General features: G+C 44.8%; 3 protein-coding genes across 3 annotated transcripts; 1 reads left to right on the top strand and 2 right to left on the bottom strand.

The window, feature by feature from the left end:
- Window positions 1–10242: 10242 nt before the first annotated feature.
- LOC123143434 (uncharacterized) lies at window positions 10243–14473 on the bottom strand. Its single transcript, XM_044562364.1, has 3 exons — window positions 12753–14473; window positions 12002–12191; window positions 10243–10917 (listed from the first exon to the last, which is right to left on the bottom strand). Exons 1-3 carry the CDS (start codon window positions 14319–14321, stop codon window positions 10790–10792), a joined length of 1887 nt encoding a protein of 628 aa, XP_044418299.1. The 5' UTR covers window positions 14322–14473; the 3' UTR covers window positions 10243–10789.
- LOC123143436 (adenylate kinase isoenzyme 6 homolog) lies at window positions 14462–17003 on the top strand. Its single transcript, XM_044562365.1, has 3 exons — window positions 14462–14829; window positions 16343–16488; window positions 16596–17003. Exons 1-3 carry the CDS (start codon window positions 14626–14628, stop codon window positions 16780–16782), a joined length of 537 nt encoding a protein of 178 aa, XP_044418300.1. The 5' UTR covers window positions 14462–14625; the 3' UTR covers window positions 16783–17003.
- A 1439-nt stretch (window positions 17004–18442) lies between these two features.
- Window positions 18443–21113, bottom strand: LOC123141006 (uncharacterized). Its single transcript, XM_044560261.1, has 2 exons — window positions 20861–21113; window positions 18443–20771 (listed from the first exon to the last, which is right to left on the bottom strand). The coding sequence occupies exon 2, from the start codon at window positions 20729–20731 to the stop codon at window positions 18647–18649; it is 2085 nt and encodes a 694-aa protein (XP_044416196.1). The 5' UTR covers window positions 20732–20771; window positions 20861–21113; the 3' UTR covers window positions 18443–18646.
- Window positions 21114–23929: the final 2816 nt, after the last annotated feature.

The raw sequence follows: 23929 nt of genomic DNA, 5'->3' as shown, positions 1-23929 counted from the left end.
AATTCGGAGACTAATATGATGAATTGTATTCGGAGACTAATCTTCTATTGTATTCGATGAATCTGCTGTTGCTGTGTGGTGCTGTTTATATTCTGTCCAATAATATATTTTGTAATCTGTGCAAATATCAGAAAATAAAAAATATCCCTAATATACATACTAATGGCGCATCATCCCAACGTGCGCCATTAGTATGCCAAAGGATACTAATGGCGCATCACCCCGCAGTGCGCCATTAGTATGGCAAAGCACATGGGTAAATATGGCCCCCTGGGAGGCATACTAATGGCGCACCGTGGCCTATACTAATGGCGCACCAGGCAGTGCGCCATTAGTATACCAGATACTAATGGCGCACCAGTAATAGTGGCGTGGTACTAGTGGCGCACCAGTAGTGCGCCATTAGTAGGCAAAACTGGTGCGCCACTAGTAGGCCTTTTCCTAGTAGTGCCCTGTTCACTAATGATGAGAAAACGCGCTACTATTATATCCTTAAAATATTTCCGTTCTCATTAAAGGGTGATGCTAAGATATGGTTTAATTCTCTTGATCCTGGTTGTGTGCGTAGTCCCTAGGATATAATTTACTACTTCTCTGCTAAATATTTTCCTGCTCATAAGAAACAAGCTGCTTTAAGGGATATATATATATAATTTTGTGCAAATTGAAGAAGAGAGTCTCCCACAAGCTTGGGGGAGGCTTCTCCAATTACTTAATGCGTTGCCTGATCACCCTCTCAAGAAAAATGAAATACTTGATATCTTTTATAATGGACTAACCGATGCTTCCAGAGACCACCTGGATAGTTGTGCTGGTTCTGTTTTCAGGGAAAGAACACCAGATGAAGCTGAAATTCTATTGAATAATATGTTGACAAATTAAAATAATTGGACACTTCCTGAACCAACTCCTAAGCCAACTCCGAAGAAAAGGGGTGTTCTATTTCTCAGTCCTGAAGATATGCAAGAGGCAAAGAAATCTATGAAGGAAAAAGGTATAAAAGCTGAAGATGTTAAGAATTTACCTCCTATTGAAGAAATACATGGTCTTAATTTACCGCCTGTTGAAGAAATATATGATCTTAATTCATCACCTATTGAAGAAACACATGGTTTTGATAACCCGACATAGGTAGTGAAGGTAAATTCTCTCTATAGATATGATAAAGCTGAAATCCCTCCTACTAAGTTTGCTAGCCAATGTTTGGATGAGTTTGATAATTTTATGGTTAAGCAAGAAGACTTCAATGCTTGTTTTGGTAGACAATTGAAACAAAATGCTTATATGATTGAACACTTGAGTGATTATATGTCTAGAGTTAAAGGTGAACTTAAACTCATTAGTAAACATGCTTCTATGGTTACCACTCAAGTAGAACAAGTACTTAAAGCTCAGAATGATTTGCTCAATGAATTAAATAGTAAGAATAATGATTTTGCTGTTAGAGTGGCTACTAGAACTGGTAAAATGACTCAGGAACCTTTGTATCCTGAAGGCCACCCCAAGAGAATTGAGCAGGATTCTCAGAGAAACAATATTGATGCACCTAGTCCTTCTAAAAAGAAGAAAAAGAAAAATGATAGGACTCTACATGCTACTAGTGAACCTGTTATTGATACACCTGAGAATCCCAATGATATTTCTATTTCTGATGCTGAAACACAATCTGGTAATGAACATGAACCTAATGATAATGTTAATGATGATGTTCATGTTGATGCTCAACCTAGTAATGATAATGATGTAGAAATTGAACCTGCTGTTGATCTTGATAACCCACAATCAAAGAGTCAACGTTATGATAAGAGAGACTTTGTTGCTAGGAAGCACGGTAAAGAAAGAGAATAATGGGTTCAGAAACCCATGCATTTGCCTGCCGAACCATCCAAGAAAAGGGATGATGAGGATTTTGAGCGCCTTGCTGAAATGATTAGACCTATCTTTTTGCGTATGCATTTAACTAATATGCTTAAAATGAATCCTTATGCTAAGTATATGAAAGAAATTGTTACAAATAAAAGAAAGATACCGGAAGCTGAAATTTCCACCATGCTTGCTAATTACACTTTTAAGGGTGGAATACCAAAGAAACTAGGAGATCCAGGAGTACCTACTATACCATGCTCCATCAAAAGAAATTATGTTAGAACTGCTTTATGTGATCATGGAGCTAGTGTTAGTGTTATGCCTCTCTCTTTATATCGTAGACTTGATTTGAATAAGTTGACACCTACTGAAATATCCTTGAAAATGGCTGATAAATCAACTGCTATACCTATCGGCATTTGTGAGGATGTGCCTATTGTGGTTGCAGATGTTACTATTTTAACAGACTTTGTTATTCTTGATATTCCCGAGGACGATAGTATGTCTATTATTCTTGGAAGACCCTTTTTGAATACAGCAGGGGCTATTATTGATTGCAACAAAGGCAATGTCACTTTTCATGTTAATGGTAATGAGCATACGGTACACTTTCCGAGGAAACAACCTCAAGTTCATAGTATCAACTCTATTGGAAAAATTCCATCGATTATTTTTGGAGGTTTTGAATTTCCTCTTCCTACTGTCAAAAAGAGATATGATATTCTTATTATTGGGGATGTACATATCCCCGTTGAGGTAACATAGTGTTATTCGAAATTTCTCCGGTTTCATGCGATTCGGAATGAGTTTGTTAACAAGACCTGATCAACCTTGTTAGTGGATTCCTTTTGATGAGCATGAGATGGATGAAGTTAGAAAGCACAACCTTCTATACCCTCCTTTTACTTTCTGTTATTTAGTTGAAATAAAGTAAAAATAGTATTTTTCTGTCTATTTTCTGAATTATCCGTGTAATAAAAAAATACCCCGAAAATAAAAGTTCTCCAAATGCCCCGAAATTGAAGTATGATTTTTTCTGGAATATTTGAGAATATCTGGCACTGAGAACACAGCAGGGGGAGCAAGCACCTGGCCACAAGGGTCCATTTGCTTATTTGCGTAATGCTGATCTTGTGAGCTTCGAGGCAGATAAGTGCCGTCAGTACCACTATCTCACTAGTTCCTTTGTGAGGAGGTTTGAATTTTCATCTTCACGCAATTCTCAAACTGTCCTGTTTGATCTTTATGAAAAATTCTTATACTATGGACTTAGAGGATTTTACCACTGCTTGCAAACTTCCACAATGGGGTAGTACTAGTGAACCCCGCAAATCTGAATTTAGAGATTTTCTTGCTAGTATAACTGTGGGGGAATCTAGAGATATAGCACAAGCTACCATAGGGAGCATTCATTTTCCTGCTATACATTATTTTGCTCTCTTCATAGGTAGGTGCATAAATGGTAAGGATGAAGCATGTCATGTGTGTGTCCCTGACCTCAGTGTTCTCAGGAGTGCTGTGTTAGGAGATAAACATTATAATTTGTGAGCCATTGTTGCACGTAGGTTGCATAATAATAGATTTAATGGAGATTTCTTTGGTGGAATTTATGCAACCCGTTTAGCTAATTTTCTTGGTGTAACCATACGTGAGGATGATATTGAGTTGCCTCCTACTTATTTGGATTATGAGGCTATGGTTCGTCATCATTTTGTTGAGAGGAACGATCAGTTCCTTCAGTACCAACTAATCTTTGACAGACGACGCACCTATCACGTCGCTCTCCCTGCTTCTACTTTCTTTGACTTTCAGGCAAAAGGGAGATATTTTATAACCAGAGAGGAGGCGGAAGAGTATAAGAGGAGGGCTGAGATAGCTCGCCTCCAAGCTGCAGCCCACGATGCAATAACTGTTGCATCCCAGTACGACCCCAGTTACAACTTCGGATATCCGCCAGGCCAGCCGTGGCAATATACCAACTTAGGCCAAAAGCCTAAGCTTGGGGGAGTACGTATTTCTTACCGACATTACATTTATGTTTACACACTCATTGCTAGATGTCGGTGCTCATACTCTTTCATTGTAATATCCATGCTAGTTTATTTTCCTTTTTTTTCCTTCTTCTTGTTTGTTTGAAAAACCTTAAGAAAACAAAAAAATTAGTAGTAGCACTACTAGGAAAAGGGCTATAGATAATATGGACACTAATGGCGCACCACACATGTGGTGCGCCACTAATATATACTAATGGCGCACCATGTGTTGGTACGCCATTAGTGTCCAAATACTAATGGCGCACCACATCCACGGTGCGCCACTACTAACAATTTTTTTCAAAACTAGTAATGGCGCACCAGGGGATAGTGCGCCATTACTGGCGCACCACACCCTCGGTGCGCCACTATTAACAATTTTTTTTATTTTTTTTTCAAAACTAGTAATGGCGCACCAGGGGACAGTGTGCCATTACTAGTTTTAACTAGTAATGGCGCACCACACCCTCGGTGCGCCACTACTAACAATTTTTTTATCAAAGTTAGTAATGGCGCACCGTGCGTGTGGTGCGCCATTACTAGTTTAGTAGTAATGGCGCACCACACGCACGGTGCGCCATTACTAACTTTGCCCAAAAATTCCACCGAATGCACCCCCCCTGGACTGAGTTTGCTCGGTGCGCCACAACTAACAGAAAAAAGATACGGGACTTTTAAGATCTCGATGGGGGAAATGGAAAAAAAATTCAAACTTACTAGTGGCGCACCATTTGCTCGGTGCGCCACTAATAACAGAAAAAAATAGTTTCAAATTTTTTTTTGGAAAAAATGTTCAAAATATGATACGTAATATGAACGAAAGTTTGAAATATTTTTTCAATATTTCATCACACTCATGAACATGAACAAAGTCCTAGACATCAACAAGGTTTAATAGGATTGATATGCTAGATATATCAACAAGTGGCTGTTAAGTGAGCTGGTGCTGGGGTTGGATAGAACTCTGAAGTTAAGCATGCTTGGGTTGGAGTAGTGTGAGAATGGGTGACCTTTCGGGAAGTTTGACCACGGAGTGCGATTTGACCTGAGATTAAGCCATAGTGACCCGAGATTAAGGAAAAAACGAAAAAAAAGTTTGAAAAAAATATTTTTGAAAAAATTTTGGAAAAAAAATGTTAGTAATGGCACACTTCTATGTGGTGCGCCATTACTAAGTCAGATAGTAATGGCGCACCGTGTGATGTACTAATGGCGCACCTGTAGTGCGCCATTAATAGGCAAAATAGGTGCGCCACTAGCAGGCCTTTTCCTAGTAGTGTAGCTTTTAGCTAGTTTACTTTTCTTGCTGTAGTAGTAATAATTAAAAAGAAAATCCAAAAATATTTCTTGTTCTTCTTTTGCTTGTTGAGAGCTTTCCCGTGTAAATAGTTTTATTTCTTTTCTTTGGGGGTCGATAGGAGAAGACCATGATGAAATTGTTAAAGTGGCTCTTATATGCATTATTGTTGAATTAACCAAGAGCCGTATTGCCTTGTCTTCTCCTGTTTATTGAATGCTTGCAGATTCCAGCTTAGTCCAATGCACGTGCACTCTTATTCTTATTCATATCATTCGGTTGTGCAAGTGAAAGGCAATAATGACGATATATGATGAATTGATTGAGATGAGAGAAGCTGATATGAACTCGACCTTTCTTGTTTTTGTAAATATGATTAGTTTATCGTTCCTGATTCAGCCTATTATGAATAAACATGTTTGCAATGACAATTAGAGATTATAGCTGCTCGTGCTATGCTTGATTAGCTATGAGTTATAATGGTTTACCTTGCGTGCCAACATGCATGCTATTAAAATGGTTGTGATGTGGTATGATGGGGTGGTATCCTCCTTTGAATGATTTAAGTGACTTGCTTGGCACATGTTCACACATGTAGTTGAAACAAATCAACATAGCCTTCACGATATTTATGTTCATGGTGGATTATATCCTACTCATGCTTGCACTCAATGTTTATTAAGTTTAATGCATGTTCATGACTGTTATCGCTCTCTAGTTGGTCGCTTCCTAGTCTTTTGCTAGCCTTCACTTGTACTAAGCGGGAATACTGCTTGTGCATCCAATCCTTTAAACCCCAAAGTTATTCCATATTAGTTCACTATACCTTCCTATATGCGGTATCTACCTGCCGTTCCAAGTAAATTTGTATGTGCCAAACTCTAAACCTTCAAATGAAATTCTCTTTTGTATGCTCGAATAGCTCATGTATCAGCTAGGGTTGTCCGTATCTTCCATGCTAGGCGGGTTATTCTCAAGAGGAGTGGACTCCACTCCTCACTCCCGAGAAAATGGCTGGTCATCGGGATGCCCAGTCTCATGCTTTATGCAAATCAAATCAAATAATTGCAAACAAAACTCCCCCGGGACTGTTAGTTGGAGGCACTCGTTGTTTTGAGCAAGCCATGGATTGATACTGGTTGATGGAGGGGGAGTATAAACTTTACCATTCTGTTTGGGAACCGCCTATAATGTGTGTAGCATGGAAGATATCGCCATCTCTTAGTTGTTATATTGACAATGAAAGTATGCCGCTCAAAATATTATTTATCTCTATTTCAAAATCGAGCTCTGGCACCTCTACAAATCCCTGCTTCCCTCTGCGAAGGGCCTATCTATTTCCTTTTATGTTGAGTCATCACCCTCTTATTAAAAAGCACCAGCTGGAGAGCACCGCTGTCACTTGCATCCATTACTATTAATTTATATTGGGTATGACTATGGCTGGATCTCTTTTACCATGAATTACAATGTCTAGTCAGTCCTTGATCTTTAAACTGCATGTATGTTTTGCGGTCTCAGAAAGGGCTAGCGAGATACCATCTTGTTATATCATATTATGATTGTTTTGAGAAAGTGCTGTTATCCGAGATTTATTATTATTGCTCGCTAGTTGATTATGCCATTGATATGAGTAAACATGAGACCTAAGAGTTATTGTGAATGTGGTTAGTTCATAATCTTTGCTGAAAACTCGAATGTTGGCTTTACATATTTACAACAACAAGAGCAAACAGAGTTTGTAAAAGTTTTTCTTTATCACTTTCAGTTTATCAACTAAATTGCTTGAGGACAAGCAAAGGTTTAAGCTTGGGGGAGTTGATACGTCTCCAACGTATCTACTTTTCCAAACACTTTTGCCCTTGTTTTGGACTCTAACTTGCATGATTTGAATGGAACTAACCCAGACTGACGTTGTTTTTAGCAGAATTGCCATGGTGTTATTTATGTGCAGAAACAAAAGTTCTCGGAATGACCTGAAACTCTACGGAGATTATTTTTAAAAATAATAAAAAATACTGGCGAAAGAATCAAGCCCAGGGGGGCCACACCCTTGCCACGAGGGTGGGGGCGCGCCCCCTGCCTCGTGGGCCCCCTGGAGCTCCACCGACCTCAATTCGAACTCCATATATTCGTGTTCGGGGAGAAAAAAATCAGAGAGAAGGATTCATCGCGTTTTACGATACAGAGCTACCGCCAAGCCCTAAACTCTCTCGGGAGGGCTGATCTGGAGTCCGTTCGGGGCTCCGGAGAGGGGAATCCGTCGCCATCGTCATCATCAACCATCCTCCATCACCAATTTCATGATGCTCACCGTCGTGCGTGAGCAATTCCATCGTAGGCTTGCTGGACGGTGATGAGTTGGATGAGATTTATCATGTAATCGAGTTAGTTTTGTTAGGGTTTGATCCCTAGTATCCACTATGTTCTGAGATTGATGTTGCTATGACTTTGCTATGCTTAATGCTTGTCACTAGGGCCCGAGTGCCATGATTTCAGATCTGAACCTATTATGTTTTCATGAATATATGTGAGTTCTCGATCCTATCTTGCAAGTCTATAGTCACCTACTATGTGTTATGATCCGGCAACCCCGAAGTGACAATAATCGGGACCACTCCCGGTGATGACCATAGTTTGAGGAGTTCATGTATTCACTATGTGTTAATGCTTTGGTCCGGTACTCTATTAAAAGGAGGTCTTAATATCCCTTAGTTTCCATTAGGACCCCGCTGCCACGGGAGGGTAGGACAAAAGATGTCATGCAAGTTCTTTTCCATAAGCACGTATGACTATATTCGGAATACATGCCTACATTACATTGATGAATTGGAGCTAGTTCTGTGTCACCCTATGTTATGACTGTTACATGATGAACCACATCCGGCATAATTCTCCATCACCAATCCAATGCCTACGAGCTTTTCACATATTGTTCTACGCTTATTTACTTTTCCGTTGCTACTCTTACAATTACTACAAAACCCAAAAATATTACTTTTGCTACCATTACCGTTACTTCCATACTACTTTTCTACTAAATACTTTGCTGCAGATATTAAGTTATCCAGGTGTGGTTGAATTGACAACTCAAGTGCTAATACTTGAGAATATTCTTTGCCCCCCCTTGTGTCGAATCAATAAATTTGGGTTGAATACTCTACCCTCGAAAACTATTGCGATCCCCTATACTTGTGGGTTATTAGAGGCCGGGGAAGGGTGTCGCCGGCTTGGGAAAGGACAGAGTTGCCGGCTCGGGAGGGGGTGCGTGCGTGCTCGCGAGAGAGTTCAGGGGAGGGAGAGAAAGAAAAGCGAAAGAAGAGACACTGACATGTGGGCTCCATTTGTAAGTTAACGGTCAACCTAACGGTCAAACAGACTGTTTGTTTAGGTGCGGGCCCAACCTGTCATAATCACGATCAACTTTGAATCACTTGACGATTTGGGGTTTTTGAAACAGCCGACCACCCATTTGGTAGTTATCTGAGAAAAAATTAAAACCGGTAGTTTTTTGGAACCCTAGCTTGTAAAGTAGTAGTTTTATGCTATTTACTCACACATACTGCCCTTCACCTTCATCCAACAATCTATGTGTGTAAATGCCGTCCCTCTGTCCTATGGTACATCATGGCAACGCATATGGGCTACGTAATGTGTAGATCAACATTGAGTGCATGATTCAATAAGTTGGGCAGGAAGAAGCAAAACTTACGATCTCCTCTGCCGCGCACAATGGCTACCTTGCCTCCAGCCGACCAACCACATCACAAAACTTGGTGACAGAGGTCTAGATGGCGTACCATCGATAAAATAACGACCTTTCATTGTGTTGTTGGACGATGTGCATGTCGTAGGGAACATTGTGCTTTCGTGCGTGAAACGAATGATGCACACGCTACCAGAAGGTCCTCCCTCTGCTCCTACCTACGAAATACACGGATACAGTATCCACGCATCGCAAAACAACTCATCCTCCATGGTCGAATAACCTGCCATCCTTCACACTCTAGAAAAACGACATGACGTTAAAAAATTAGCTCAATGACATTTGACCGAACACCTACCGGGCATGGTGTCTGCCATGGACGACGTCGACATGGGGGGCGAAGTGTACCTGACTACGGACAGTTCTGGGTGGACGACACCATGGTGCATGGTGAGTGGGCGCGTCAGTGCTGGTTGCGGAGGTCCGACCGGAGAGGTACATCGGCGGCGTTGGAGAAGGGTGTAGATGCAAACCAAGGGGAAAGGGGCAGAATGTAAGAAAATGGGACCGAGAGAGGGGATTTAGTGGGCCGTGGGTGTCGGAGTCCTATGTGGTTGTTGGCCGGACTACTGCACCCCCCGCCCACCCCCCCGCTTTGCTTCCGAGTTACGTGAAAAAAGTGTGCCCGGACCAGCCGGCGGACCGATACAGGTCTTCGTTGGATGGCACTACATGCCCGGACAGCGTCTGTTGGATGGCACTACATGCCCGGACAGCGTGGTCTAGACGTATTGCACGCTGTCAGAGGAGGGTTCGTGTTGGAGATGCCCTAAGGACACTAATATGGCGGCACATGTCTTAACTAGTCGGGTGGTGGATGCAACATTTTTGTTGCAAGTGGATCCACCAATATTTTTGTTGCAAGTGGATCCACCAATTTGTTATGTAATATATAGTGGGTGGTGTATCTATTTTTCTCCAATGTAATATAATCCATCATGATAAATTTTCATAAAAATAATCATCTTCTTAGTTCATAATTATGTTTCAGTGTGCAAGAATATTCACAGTGCTCATCAGTTGAACGGTCCCCATCACTTACTTCATAATTATGTTTGCAATGCAACACATTGGCAGATGCATCTCTTTGGTTCTTGTAAAGACTTGCTTAACACATTGGCAAATGCATCTCTTTGGTTCTTGTAGAGAAGACTTGCTTAACACATTGGCAGATGCTTCTCTTTTGTTCTTGTATTGAAGACCTGCTTAATTACGAGTCATGTTCCAAAGATTGACATCTTGCACAATTTGTTGCAACCACTGGCTTTACAGTTCGGAAATAAACCAGAACCCAAGCATCATAGTATTATTCTTTGCTTCCAGAAGTTCTATACATTTAGTTTCCTTCTCTAATGGGATTCTCACACAAAACTTACATTAGAAAGGTCAAACATTACACTTCTACGAATATCATCCCAATGGGCAAGCAGGTGACCTGAAATCTTGAATTGAGATATCAATATGGATTTGCTCTGTGCATCGATACAAACATCTACTTCAAGATTCCAGAGTCAAAATCCTGTTGCCCGTCCAACGAGAAGCCCACCCTTGCTACCTACAAGCCAAAATTCGGCTGCCAACCAAGCATGCCCTCCGAACACCCCTTCCGTTTCTTATATATTCTCGTATGACTATAGATAACATACCACGATCTGATCATGCACAAATATCCAAATAGACTTGTGTTGCCGTCATAAGGTTCCTTCACCTGGTTGCTTTGTTATACAAGAACACGAACTGTACAGTACTCCTGCTTCCATCCAGGTCAGGAATTCAGATGTTGGCACATATTGTCAGTCGCTCCAGGCTGGACCAAGGAAATAGGAATCATGCATCAATCCCTGGCCCTGGGTATGCCGGGAGACTCATGATCCGCTTGTCAACCACAGGGGCGCCCACCGTAAAATGGTACAGGCTTTGGAATTCCAGGTCTTTCAAACCAAGCACCTCATGAACTGCAGAACAAATGTACGTAGGAAGTTAATTACATGTTTTATCAAAAAGAAACTTACATTAGACTGTAAGGCATGCTTTCAATATGGAGTGCTAGGCATGCTTGTCTATATGGAGAATAAGAAGAGAACTATATTACAGGTAAAAACTATAGCTACCAAACAATGATGAAAAAATAAAATGAGTTAAGGAGTTTAGTTTTTGGAAACAAGATTTTCCTAGGGTATCACATAAGTAGTTCATGACTTTCAAACCTCAAAACATAATACTGGTAAATGTGTACTTGTTACAAACTGAATCATTTAGAAGCAACATTAAAAAAATGAGTTGTCCTAGTAGGAACTAGGGACCAAATTTAATTAAATTGAAGTGAGGATCAAACCCTGATCCCTGGTTGGCCAGCCCACCACCACATGCTGTCAGTCAGTCAGATGCAGGGCCATTGCTTCAATTAACAAACCAGGAAATAGTATAACTCTAGAACTATACAATCTGTTATTGAAGATTAAGCATATGCACATAACATTTTAGTGACCAAAACCAATAAAGCATCAAGATTTCCCGGACCCATAGACACAAGAACACACTCTGCTGATTATCAATTGAAAGGGGGATTCTTGTATCCGCCCGCAATAATTTCCCGCCCTTTAGTGTGGCATTTACAAGTTATTCAGCAAAAGGACCATAAGAGAGCTTAGTCATTCCACCTCCTGACAGTACAATTAGATCTTTAGCTTAAGCTTACTAAATGAACTGCAAGTGTGAAGACAACAAATGCAGCTTTATAGCTTGGTTTGAACCACGTCGCGGTCGACGTAATTGTGTTCAGCACAATGGTGGGTTCTAAATCGGTTGTTCAGAGAGGAAAATTCGGTACCAGCAAATGAAGATTACTCACCAAACACAGCCCTCCAAGCCATATTAATTGTCGCTGATTTAGTACAAAGTTGTACTAAATCAGCGGCATATAATATGGACCCGAGGGAGTAGTAAGATTTCTTTATCATACTATATGGTTAAGGGAAGGATTGGAATGCCTGCAGTTCAATTATTAATTGATCTTTGGAAATTGCTACATCATCTTACCAGCATCATCAAAGTAGCAACCAATCCCCGTGGCAGATATTCCTACAGCATGCGCCTCAAGGTATAGAACTTGACCAAGAACACCTGTCTCCCAGAATAAACGAGGATACATCCATTCACCTTTGTCATCCAGCACAGGTTCAAATCGAGCGATCATCCCAAGGCTAAAGCATCCATGTGAGGCAATATCCTGCATCAAAAATCAGGAATGCATCATAAGAAAGGCCCAGAGCATGTAACCTCCCGTTCCATGATAAACTATAAAACTAATACTTTGAGTGTTCACATGAGCTCCACTAAATAATTACTACCAAAAAATAAATCCATAAGACATCACAACTTGGCGGGTTCCCCTATCAAAGGATAACAGAACAAGGTTCGGCACCCTACGGTGCAAGAGAAACAGAAAGGAAACTAAGCCAGAAACAAAAGCAGCTACATGCTACTTGAACTTGTATCATGACCTAGAGCTAAACAGACAAAAAGTGGCACCACATCTAAAGGTGGGAGATCAAGTTTCTGAACTTCGGCCACACAGGGACCCCATTGATCAGCATGATTGAGAGACAAAAGCAGCAGGAACCCAAACAATGTTCTTCGCTAAACAGAAGGTAGCCTCTACATACAGTTTGAGCATGGTAAAGACCATTCACAATAAATCAATGAAAAAATTATTAAGCAGCCATAAAGATATAATTATTGTGTTAAAAGAAGCCATAAGCAATAACAGTTGCTGTATTTGATCATATACCTGCATACATGATATCTGCATTGCCAACCTCTGGCAATCCCCTTTCATCAGCCTATAGAGTGGGAGGCCATCAGGGCATCCCTCTGGTCGAGCCCACTCGAAATCCTGTCTCATAGCATTTCGTAATGTATCAAAATGCTCCTCGTTCCTAACCAAGAAATACAGCCCCTTGGGCAGCCCTGAGACGCGGTGCACAAACAGTGCGGCGTGCACCTCTGCATCCCACGGCAACACACGAAATGGCAGAGCGCTCTGTGGTCCCTGTCGCTCCCCCGGGCTAAGCTCACCTGAAGGCAAACAATGCAGCAGTATCTGATAGAATTCTTCCTTCCCCATGACGTGTGTCCCGTCCATGTCAACCGCGCTCCTCCGCCGCCGCACCACCTCCTGCGCCGTGAGATCCTTATACGGCCCTTCCGACAATTTGGTGCTCGTGTTCCATGGGCTCACCGAGAAGCGCTCCCCAGGCATAGGTTGGTGTTTCTTGACAGCCTCTGCCGTCTTGTAGATGACATCCCACACCACATGATCCTTGCTGAGTGCATTCGCCTTGCCCACCCACTCCAACTCATCGAATTCCCTCAGAGCATCACTCATCCTCCCATAGTCCACCTCTGGTTCTTCTGAGCCCGCAGGGAACAACAGGAGAGCACAATCTGGGTGTTGCCTCTCCAGCCATGGCGCCGGCCCCTTCTTGCCACTTGCCATTTTGATTTTGTCTGCAGGAGCAGGGGCAGGGCACCCTTTGTCAACCCCCACTAGCCTCCCAAGGTCCTGATCGGACAAGCCGTCGAGCAACCGGGCATCCCACCCAAGAGTGGCTGCGGCCAGGGCGACCGCGGCCAGCGCGTGGCCCACGTCGTGGTTGCAGTACCGCAGCGCCCGCTCGCCGTACTTCCAGGCCTCCCGCCAGAAGACGGACGACAGCGCGAGCACGGCGGTGGCCGGCGGCGGCAGGAGCGCCGAGCGGTCGCCGGCGGGCAGGGTGGCGCGGGCCTCGAGGAGGTGGTCGCGGGGCGCGTAGTGGGAGAGGACGAGGCGGCCGGGCGCCCGCGGGTCCTCGAACAGGACGTGGGCCTCGGTGGGGTGGAGGTTGCCGCTGCTGGGGTTGACGCGGAGGGACCAGGTGGACGCGCCGGCGGACTTCCAGGCGGAGAGGGCGAGCGAGTGGAAGAGGAGGTCGGAGAGGGAGTCGAGCGAGAGCGGCCGCGGCGGCGGCGGCGGCGCGTGGAAGAGGGCCGGGTAGGGGACGACGGCGGAGGACGACGGGGGCGGCGGGTTGGGGAGAGGGGTGGCGGGGGAAGGGGGGAAGCGGAGGAAGGGGTTGGGCTGGTTGGCCCAGTCGAGGCGGCCCGGGCCGCGCGCGTAGCCGGCCGTCAGGCTGTGCTTGGTCCGGCAGTGGTACTCCGCCGCCGGTGAGGAGGACGGCGTCGCGGTAGGGGAAGCCGGGGCGGAGGACATGGCTACGCGGTGGACGGCAGGGAGGAGAGGAGCGACGCGGTGGACGGCGGGGAGGAGGGGAGCGGCGCGGCGTGGGGGGCGGTGGGAGCAGCGGCGGAGGAGGAGCATTTCGGGTGGAAGACGTTTCCTCCGGTCCCGGGAGGGAAGGGGATGGAATGCTGGGGAAGGTTCGATTCGGCTCGGTGGATGGGCTGACTGGCAAAAGAATCCTGAAGGCCCAAAAGAAGCCCTAGCCCATCTAAGCTTTCCCCTTCTCTCAGTCTCGGCCTCTCCCTTGCCAGCCGCCTCGTGCCCTCGCCCTCTCCCTCCTATCTGCGACTGCGCCGCCGCCCCCTGTCCCAGCGTCGCTCGCTCCGGCATCCACCTGACCGACGCCTCGTTAGCATCGACTCCTAGACGACACTACGCAGAGATGGCGGCGAGGAGAGCCAGCGCCCGCGCGCGGCCCAACGTGCTGGTGACGGGGACGCCGGGGACGGGGAAGACGACGACGTGCTCCCTCCTCGCCGACGCCGCGGGCGTGGCGCACGTCAACATCGGCGACCTGGTCCGCGAGAAGGGCCTCCACGACGGCTGGGACGAGGACCTCGACTGCCACGTCATCAACGAGGACCTGGTATTCAGCCTCCTCCCCCCAAATCCTAAGTAGTAGTACACTTGCATCTGATTCATCTGTAGGGTTTTTTTGTTTTGTTTTTTTTATTTGAGCGTGAAATCGTCGGTTTCATTAACCACTTGGTGCAGCTAAATCACACACCAGAGTTTAGAAATTCAGCTAGCAGCTCACAGACCACATGAGAGTTTCAATTTTGTTCAATACGCAGATTGGGGATATATGCTACTCCCTCCGTAAAGAAATATAAGAGCATTTAGATCTCTTATGTTTCTTTCCAGAGGGAGTAAATATTAAAATCATATATAGATTAATGATTATATATGAAAATAGGACTCTTTAGGAATACTGATGAGGTGATAGAAACATGGAAAATAATGCATCTTAAACATGAAACTAGTCTGCTTCAGCCACCGCAACTTCAGTTTGAAGCTACCAATCTGATCCCTTCTTGGGTATCTTGAGCAAATGAAGCTTCAACTCTCTTGTAGTAGTTTCGTATGTATGTATTCCTGAGTGCAATACTTGCATCTCGATCGAACATTTCCTCTACCTCCTGCATCTCCATCTATCATGCCTACATGGTTCCACAAAGGCCTGTTTGTTGCCTAGATCATTTGCCGGCACATTCTAAAATAGTGTGAGGCACATACAGCATTAGTCATTATACAGCGAGAAGACCAATTGCAGTAAACAAGGACAAAGTTTCAAACTCACCATGGCTAAGGAAAGGTCACCTCTCGCATGGGAGGATATTGAGATGGCTGAGAACTGAGACTGGCCGTGCTCTAATCTGGGCCAGGGAGGGAGTGGTGACAGTGCTTTGATCTGCAGGGTGAAGTACTAGATCAGTGGCAGCTAGTCTTTTCCTCCAGTTACCAGCCATAGCAAGCGAACAACACAACTGAAGGGAGGGAAACTTACCTGGGGCAGGGAGGGAGCTGCAGTGGCTCACATATCTGGGGGAGAGAGCGTCGAAGAAAAACCATTTGGATTACTATAGTACAGTCTTTGGTAGTAACAGAAGCACACATGAAACATATGTTTGTGCAAACAGTTGTTTTTCGTTGCTGCACAAGCTCAGCTTCTACAAGACGTATGATGTTGTTCAGGACTTCAAACTGTATTGCTTCATCTTCCATCTAATTGATCGGATGCACACCTGAGAAGCTCACACTTGTCATTAATTCCTCACACTGAAGATACAGAATACTGATTAAGCTAACACCTGTCATTAATTCCTCACACCGAAGATACAGAATACTGATTTGAGATAAAAATAATAGTGTTTTGCCAAATGATTGCTACAAGTTGAGAAACAAAAGAAATCTCTTGTGTTATGTTTTGTGAGTTTTATTGATATGCCATCTGAACCCAAATTTGACCAGCACTACCCTGTTGTATCTGAAGAAAAATGATGTGAACAATTTATTTTTCCGCATTGATATTGACAGTATATCTCATATCTGTTATTGGTTCGGAACAAACTTAATAATTCCTGCATCCGTGGTTACAGGTTTGTGATGAGCTTGAGGACAGGATGGAAGAAGGCGGTGTACTAGTAGATTATCACGGATGTGATTTCTTTCCAGAACGTTGGTTTGACCTTGTGGTCGTGCTTCAGACAGACAACTCAATTCTGCATGATCGCTTGACTAGCAGGTAATGTTTGTATCCAGCTCGGAACACCAGAGTGACCATCCTCCTGGAGCAAGCCAAAGTGATATGCCACGCTTATCTCTGACATGTTTTTTTTGTTTTGTTCACAGAGGCTACATGGGTGCCAAGCTCACAAACAACATAGAGTGCGAGATCTTCCAGGTGCTCCTGGAGGAGGCGAGGGAGAGCTACAAGGAGGATATAGTGATGCCGCTGCGAAGCGACAGCGTCGAGGATATCAGCAGGAATGTAAGCACGTTGACGGAGTGGATAAACAACTGGAGACCATCACAGTGAGGTACCGGTTCGTCGTATGCTTTCCATGTTGAGTTAGATTGTTGGGGGATTGTGTTGTGGATGGAGCCCATGGGGGCATGCTGACTGTAAATTAGCTGGTATGGTCGAGTTTTTTCTTATTAAAAGTGTCGTGTGATTTGAATTTGTACCGATAGAAAGATAGGCATTGCAGCATGTGTTGAATTTGTATTTTTTCGCTGCTAGTGTATGTTTTCTTCTTCCTTTGAGGTGCTTGGGAAGGCTACTCGGTGAGCAGCTAAGATTTGGATGCCAGTACTTTTATGGCTTTTTTTTTAAAATCCCTCCTAGAATCGTGGATCATACTTGACATGGTATACTACCTGTTTTTAAAACCCTCCCTGAAGGCCTGAACTCTCGTTTCAAATGTTACTAGCAAGATGCCCGTTCGTTGCATGGAACATCAAGGTGCATTTGTATGAGTAGTTTATTTTGTGGGAGAAAAGGATGAACGAGGCAAGGCCTTATCTGCAAATGTGGAGATGAGTGTGGGTAAATTGTTATAGTTTCCTTTCTATCCGTTAGATATAGATCGGATGACCTATATTGCAGGATGGCAGGCACACCATCATCACCAACTCTACTTTTTATAAGAGTAGAGAAAAATTTAAGAGTCGGCCAAACAACCTGGAAGTCCTGGAACTAGAGTCCCAGCAGGTAGGTGTTAGGACACTGCCTACATACAAAGAGTAGGACAAAGGATTTTTGTTAGTTCAGCCAGCATGTTAAGAATTGTTTTTCCAGATGCAAACAACTCTTAACTGATCTGAATGCCTCTCTGACTTACACTTTCACAACCCAAGCAACCCACAAGCACCTACCCACTGTTGGCTCTGCAGTTTTACATGATGTGCAAACTGGAAGAGAACTTCACCTAGATAGTAGCACCAACAAACATCCTTGCAGACATCCCAATTTTGTCCAAATCAAACAACCACCACATGCTTCTGAATCCAGAGCTACAACTATAGCTCCAAACCCGCAGGAACAAGTGGACTGCAACAACAGGAGAGGCAATCAAGGGCAAATAGAGCAACTTCTATGACAGAAGAAGACCACAAACTTAAGTGAAAATAGGCAAACTGAATATGCCTGAATTTGATGGAAACAACATTGACTCATGGATTCAGACTCTGGATCTGTATTTTGATGCTGCCAGAACTCCTCTTGCACATAGAACTAAGATATTGATGACCTACCTCAAGGGCTCTGCAATTGAGTGGGGGAGAGGGACTCAAATAGCTGCTTCCACTTCACCTTGGTATAGGTTTTGTAGATATGTTGGGGACAGATTTGCAGAAACATCCATATGTGCCGGCTTTTCACTCCTTAACGCAGTCCTCGAGTGTGAATGAGCACATTCTTAAATTTGACGACCTGATGAACCTTAGGAGAAGGGACAATCCAGCTTCGCCAGATGATTATTGGATGAACAGTTTTGTCTTTGGACTGGATGAGAACATACAACACTATTTACAGTGTCACGAGCCAATATATTTGCAAAAGGCTGCCATCTGGCTAATTAGAGGTATGGAGCAAGCTCAACCACTTAGGAGATAATTTTTCAATAGCCATTCCTCCCAGTAAGGAGATAAGTTCAGTTTGAGCAACAAAAACCTGTTACCCGTAAAAGAAGTGGTACAAGAGTTGGCACACTTTTTGTTTTTAGGTTGCTAACTACACGTGCCATGTGCTACAATAGTTGGTAGTCAATAAAATGAATCTATATCTTTATTCAATAAGCGGAGCAACATACAATTTATATTGCTTCAAGGATACATAGACAATAGTTGTATACGTCATAATTATCATCAGTTCATCATCTCCCTGGGTGACTGATGCCTTCTCATGCTAAATCATTATCCTTTTTCAATCTTTTGATCAGGCTCTTGACAAATAGTTGGTATAAGTGTTCTGCCACAAGCCACACGATGGTTGTCAACTCACCGCCATTGCTCAGCTTCTCGGCATAGAATTTCCTGCTGCAGTTGCTGGCTGCGTAAAAAAGAATATCCCTCCACACGTCAAGGACAAGTCGCACCGAGTTAACCATGCTGCCTTCCTTCTCCATTCTTAGCAGTTCCTTAGCAAGTTCAGCTACAAGGGGGAGACGAGGAGCATCGTAGCTGAAGCTTTTGCCCTCATACTCATCATATAGCTCTTTTGCAAGCTCCTCTCTGTCAGTGGCCCTGGAATTGGAATCAGGGCCATCATGTAGGCTGAACAGATTCTTGAGCGTAGCACGTAGGTTCATGTTTTGACGCCTATGAGTCGATCGCCTGGTCTTGACCAGCTTTGTACAGGTTAGTTCATACAACCTGTTTTGGGAGCGGCCTGGTAGTGTGTCTGGCTGTTTCACGAGAAGGAACATCATGTAGTTTGATATCGCCTTGATGGCCTCCACATCCAGCAATGCGTCCTCTTCTTTGGCTTGCTGGCTCTTGGCCAGGAAAATAGCGCTGCCGATGTGCCAGATGATGATGCACTCTTGGAAATCAACACCCAGGGAGTCTTCAAATATCCCTCCAAACAAATCCCTGCGAACCAGTGGTTCCTCACCCCACTTGTTCTTGAGCATGCCCAGTGAGTTCACACTCCCATCACTGTATAAATTCTTAATATGTTCAGATATACAAACCTTTATATGGTCCGCCATGTTAATATCCCATGAGTAATACTCCTTGTTCCAAAGCTCCGTCAATCCCAGTCCCACAACCTTGGCCAAACTCCCAAGAAGAGGCCTCGTGAGTGCACTGTCAGAACCAGTGCAAAGGTGCAACATATTGTACTGTCCCATGCTATGTGACCACCTCCTTGAGCTGTACCGGCTACCTCCTCCTACCCTGACAAGATGGTGAAGATATACAACAGCACGCCTAAGCCGGTCCCATCTTCGATTGCACAGAGCTGCGTATTGAAGCCAGTGGCATCTCGTGGTACTCAGGAAGACAAATGTCCAAGAGGAGCCTAGGGCGTTCAGCATCGACATCATCTCCATGAACAAGGCACCACCATACAATATGTAGGTGATATTGACATCAACTCTGCGGTGGGCTTCCTTGTCGACGAACATAAAAAGCAGCAATGATGCGGCTATGGCGAGTGGTGAGATGAGACGCACCAAGTAGCCGAACCAGGTGTGGATGACACTTGCCTTGGTGTACAGCATGTCATACATGAGGGAGAGCTCAACCTCCACTAATCTCCATAAACCGACCTCGCCTATCATTTTGGTGGTATCTTGGCTGTGTGAATCATCTTCCATCACTGGGTAATCAACTATGGCATGCTTGCATATGTGGAACAGCGAGTGAGCTCTTCGCACAAGGGATTCCTCGTCTAATTCTCCATCCTTCAACACTTGATCTTGAGGGTGGAAATGTCCATGCATGGCATGTGGTTGCTTCTTGAGAGAGGCTCGGATTCTGTCCAGGTTGCTGCGCATGAGCGCACACGTCTTCTCCCCGTACTTGACAGCACCGATGGCCAACATCAAGATGGAGGCAAGCCGGAGCAATGTGCCCGTGTCCGCGATATACTCGTAGAGGACATACACGGCTCCGGACACCTGAAGGATGGCATTCAGCAAGTGCCGCTTCCAGAGCTCGTTGTCCTCCAAAGAGTAGGCGGTGATGTTGTCCGGGCCTCCGAGGTGCAGCAGGAGGAATGGCGCCCAGAACGCGACGATCGGGTGCGCGCCTGCCGCGCCGGTGAGGGAGAGGTGGCTGAGCGCCGAGCCAGGGGGGACGAGCAGGGGCCTGCCCCCCCCCCCCCCCCCCCCCCCCAGCAGGAACCGCAGCACAGGGTGGCCTCCACGCCTGCGGATCCCGGCAAAGAGGAAGAGGGCTATCTGGAGCCCGAGGCTGAAGATCACCAGGATCTGGATGGCCCAATGGTTCCAGATGTCCCGTGGCCAAGCAGTAGCAGCCATTACTCCTGTCCGCACGGTGCGGCCGGATGACTGGAAGTACCTGCAGTTTCACGAAATATGTACGCAAATCACTATAAGCTACACCCGTGCTCTTAACTAAATGTACGGACGTAAATATAGGATACATACCGTCGTCAAAAATCGGTCGATCTCCGGCCGAGACGAGGATGAGGCAGGTAGCGAAGAAGGGAAAATTTGGAGATGATCATACTCGTTACTCTTGACCCCAACCAACTAGTAGTAGCTACTAATCTCAAGATTTAGAAACTATACAAAAATAATGGTAGCTAGGGAGAGAAGAAATAGAGAGGAGTCACCAAAATAAGGTAAACACAAAGAGACGATGAATAGCAATCAAAAACAAGGGGGGAAGAATGACAATGGAAAACATAAAGAAACAAGGGGGGAAGAATGACAATGGAAAACATAAAGCTCAGCGAGACGTACATTAGTATAAATATTAATAGATAGAGTGAGAGGCATTATTAAAGGGAAGGAATATGATAATTCCATACGCGTACGATTCCATGCTGGAGGTGTTCCAACTACCATCAACCATTTACCCAGCGGCGCGTGAACACACACACAAAAAAGAAAAACCCATCAACCATGTTAGCGACCCATGTGGCGGCGGATGGATTGCACTACAAACCAAGCAGGCATGCCAAAAGTCCAAAGTCATGTGTCTATGCGGCTTTTTTTTAATTGACATAGTGTGGTTACTTTGTAAGAGAGGTGGACAACTTTATGGCTAAAAGAACTTTGTCGCCAGTCGGCATGCCCATTATAGTAGGATATAGGGCTGGACACGAGCCGAGCCGAGCCGAGCTTGATCCGAGCCTGGCTTTGGCTCGCTCTGGAGCGGCTCGGCTCGGCTCGGCTCGCTCAGCCAACGAGCCTACTTCAAGCGGCTTGGCTCGTTTTGGGTATGGCTCGGCTCAGACCGAGCCGGCTCGAAAGCCAGCTGTCACCAGTCTTCATTTTTACTTAGAGAAGACAGAATCTCTGTATATAGTCCACAATGTTGATTGTTTTGCAGTAATTAAACCCATATTTTGAAAGAAAAACGGTTTTATACTGCTTAAAATGAAACGTCCAGCAGTATGTTGTTTTAAGAAATGGTCATAGTAATGAAAAATAAGCTTTCTTATATGAATTCTTCTACAAAAATTGTAACAATGAAAGAGATATGAGAGAAAGAATTGGGCAACATTTCTATTGAATTTTGGACAGCACATCCTTTGAACTTTACACAGCAAAAACATCAAATATTGACAGCGAAACAAAGAAATTTTCACTACAGGAAATTTATCTAAATCGGATTTGTCACCAACCCCAGATGGCACCTCAAACAAAGTATCTTGCTCTTCCTCGTCCTCCTCCTCATCCTCTTCCACATCTTCATGATCCTCCTCCACTTGCTTATCATGCTCCATTGCCTAGCACACAACAACAACACACACATGAGCTTGGACACACATATATTTGACTTTTGGATAGCAAAAACAGCACACACATGAGCTTGCACAAACATATATTTGACATTTGGATACCAAAAACAGCACATATGAGCTTGGGCACACATAAATTTGTCTTTCAAAAAGCAAAAACAGCACATACATGAGCTTGCACAAATATATATTTTGCACACACATACCTGGGAAGATGTAGCCTCCCTCTCATAGTCGTTTGTGGAGCCAGAGGCAGCGGCGATTCCGGCACGCACGCCAGCGCTGGTGGGGTCAGGGGGACGTCGAGGCGGAGGTCCCCGAGACCGGCAACTTACTCTTCATAATGGAGTCCAAGGTCCTCTCTTTCTCATTCTCCTTCCCATTCGCCTTCCCCTTTTCCTTGTCTATTGTTGCGACGATAGGCCTCTGCACACATCAGCAAACAACACACGGTCAATCATCGACAGAAGTAAACTAATTACACATGGAATCAATGTAATTTCCCAGCAAGTAGTTTTTTTTCAAGCTGCTATGCTACAGCAAGTAGATCATCAACAACAGAAAACTAATTACACATGGAATCAATGAAAATTTCGATCCATTCTGCCCTATAACTCCATCCATCCATGATCCATCCATCCGGCTCTTCTAGATCTAGCCCTACAGGCTACAATACATCCATCCATGATCCATCCATCTAGCCCTACATCTACATGACTACATCCATCGATCGATCCATCATCCATCCATCCATCCATCAGATGCATGCTAGTTTAGACACCTACGGCTAGGGATTGGGACGGAAGAACTAGATGAGTACATCCATCGATCCATCCATCCATTGATCCATCACATGCGTAATAGTAGTTCAGAGAGTTGCGGCTAGGGATTAGAAAGGAAAGAGGTACCTGCTCCTGCTCGTCACGTTCGGCGAGAAACCAGGGGAGGCGCGTCCGTCTGCGTCCGGCGTGGTGAGGAAACGTGGCGTCGCCTGTCGCCGTCGAGCCCGTTGCTGTCGGTGTGGTTAGGAGACGCGGCGTCGCTCGTCGCCGTCGATCCAGCTTTGCGGCGCAGAGCAGAGAAAGGGGCGAGGCAGCACAGAGCAGAGAAAGGGGGAGGCGGCGCTCTCTCTGCTTCTCTCGTGCCCTAATGCGTTGCGTGCGATGGAGATGGACGAATTGGGCTGGGCCTCAAGCGAGTCACCAAGTTGGACCGGGCGGAACTCGGCTCGGCTCGATCGGGAATCAGGCCTCTTTTTCCAACTGGGCTCGCTCGTTTATTGTATCGGGCCGAGCTGTAACGGGCCGAGCTGGAGTGAGCTTTGGGCCGAGCCGAAAAGCTCGCTCAGACGTCCAGTCCTAGTAGGATACACTTGTAGGATCACTGCTGCATTTCAGAGGTTTAATCAAAAAAATAAAAATAAAGACACAGCTGCTAGGTAGGTATGAGCGCAATGGAATTTCCGATACCATAGTACGAGTGGATTGGTAAACTAATACTAGTCACCAACCCATATGTTGGCATGGGCTAGTCACACAATATGACACCTTTTTTATATAATAGTACTACTCCATTGTACTACATTTCAGGGTTGTAATTTTGAGAATTCATCGATGCCATATGCAACTATTATTCATTGATCCCATGTGTTGCATGATAGATCCGATGATTGCTTGACTAGCAGGTACTCTTTGTATCTAACTCGGAACTCCAGAGCGACCATCCTCCTGGAGCAAGCGAAAGTGAT

The sequence above is a fragment of the Triticum aestivum genome, chromosome 6D (assembly GCF_018294505.1).
Source record: "Triticum aestivum cultivar Chinese Spring chromosome 6D, IWGSC CS RefSeq v2.1, whole genome shotgun sequence".
Taxonomy (NCBI): Eukaryota; Viridiplantae; Streptophyta; class Magnoliopsida; order Poales; family Poaceae; genus Triticum; species Triticum aestivum.
The sequence above is the reverse complement of the archived record's forward strand: the minus strand, read 5'-3'. Positions and strand labels throughout refer to the sequence as shown.

Coding starts and splice junctions, on each gene's coding strand:
- LOC123143434 (XM_044562364.1), bottom strand. CDS start 14,321: ATGCTCCTCCTCCGCCGCTGCTCCCACCGCCCCCCACGCCGCGCCGCT. Junction 12,192..12,752: donor TGCAGATATCATGTATGCAG/GTATATGATCAA, acceptor TTTTTGATGCAG/GATATTGCCTCACATGGATG. Junction 10,918..12,001: donor TTGCTACTTTGATGATGCTG/GTAAGATGATGT, acceptor TTTGTTCTGCAG/TTCATGAGGTGCTTGGTTTG.
- LOC123143436 (XM_044562365.1), top strand. CDS start 14,626: ATGGCGGCGAGGAGAGCCAGCGCCCGCGCGCGGCCCAACGTGCTGGTG. Junction 14,830..16,342: donor ACGTCATCAACGAGGACCTG/GTATTCAGCCTC, acceptor CCGTGGTTACAG/GTTTGTGATGAGCTTGAGGA. Junction 16,489..16,595: donor CATGATCGCTTGACTAGCAG/GTAATGTTTGTA, acceptor TTTTGTTCACAG/AGGCTACATGGGTGCCAAGC.
- LOC123141006 (XM_044560261.1), bottom strand. CDS start 20,731: ATGGCTGCTACTGCTTGGCCACGGGACATCTGGAACCATTGGGCCATC.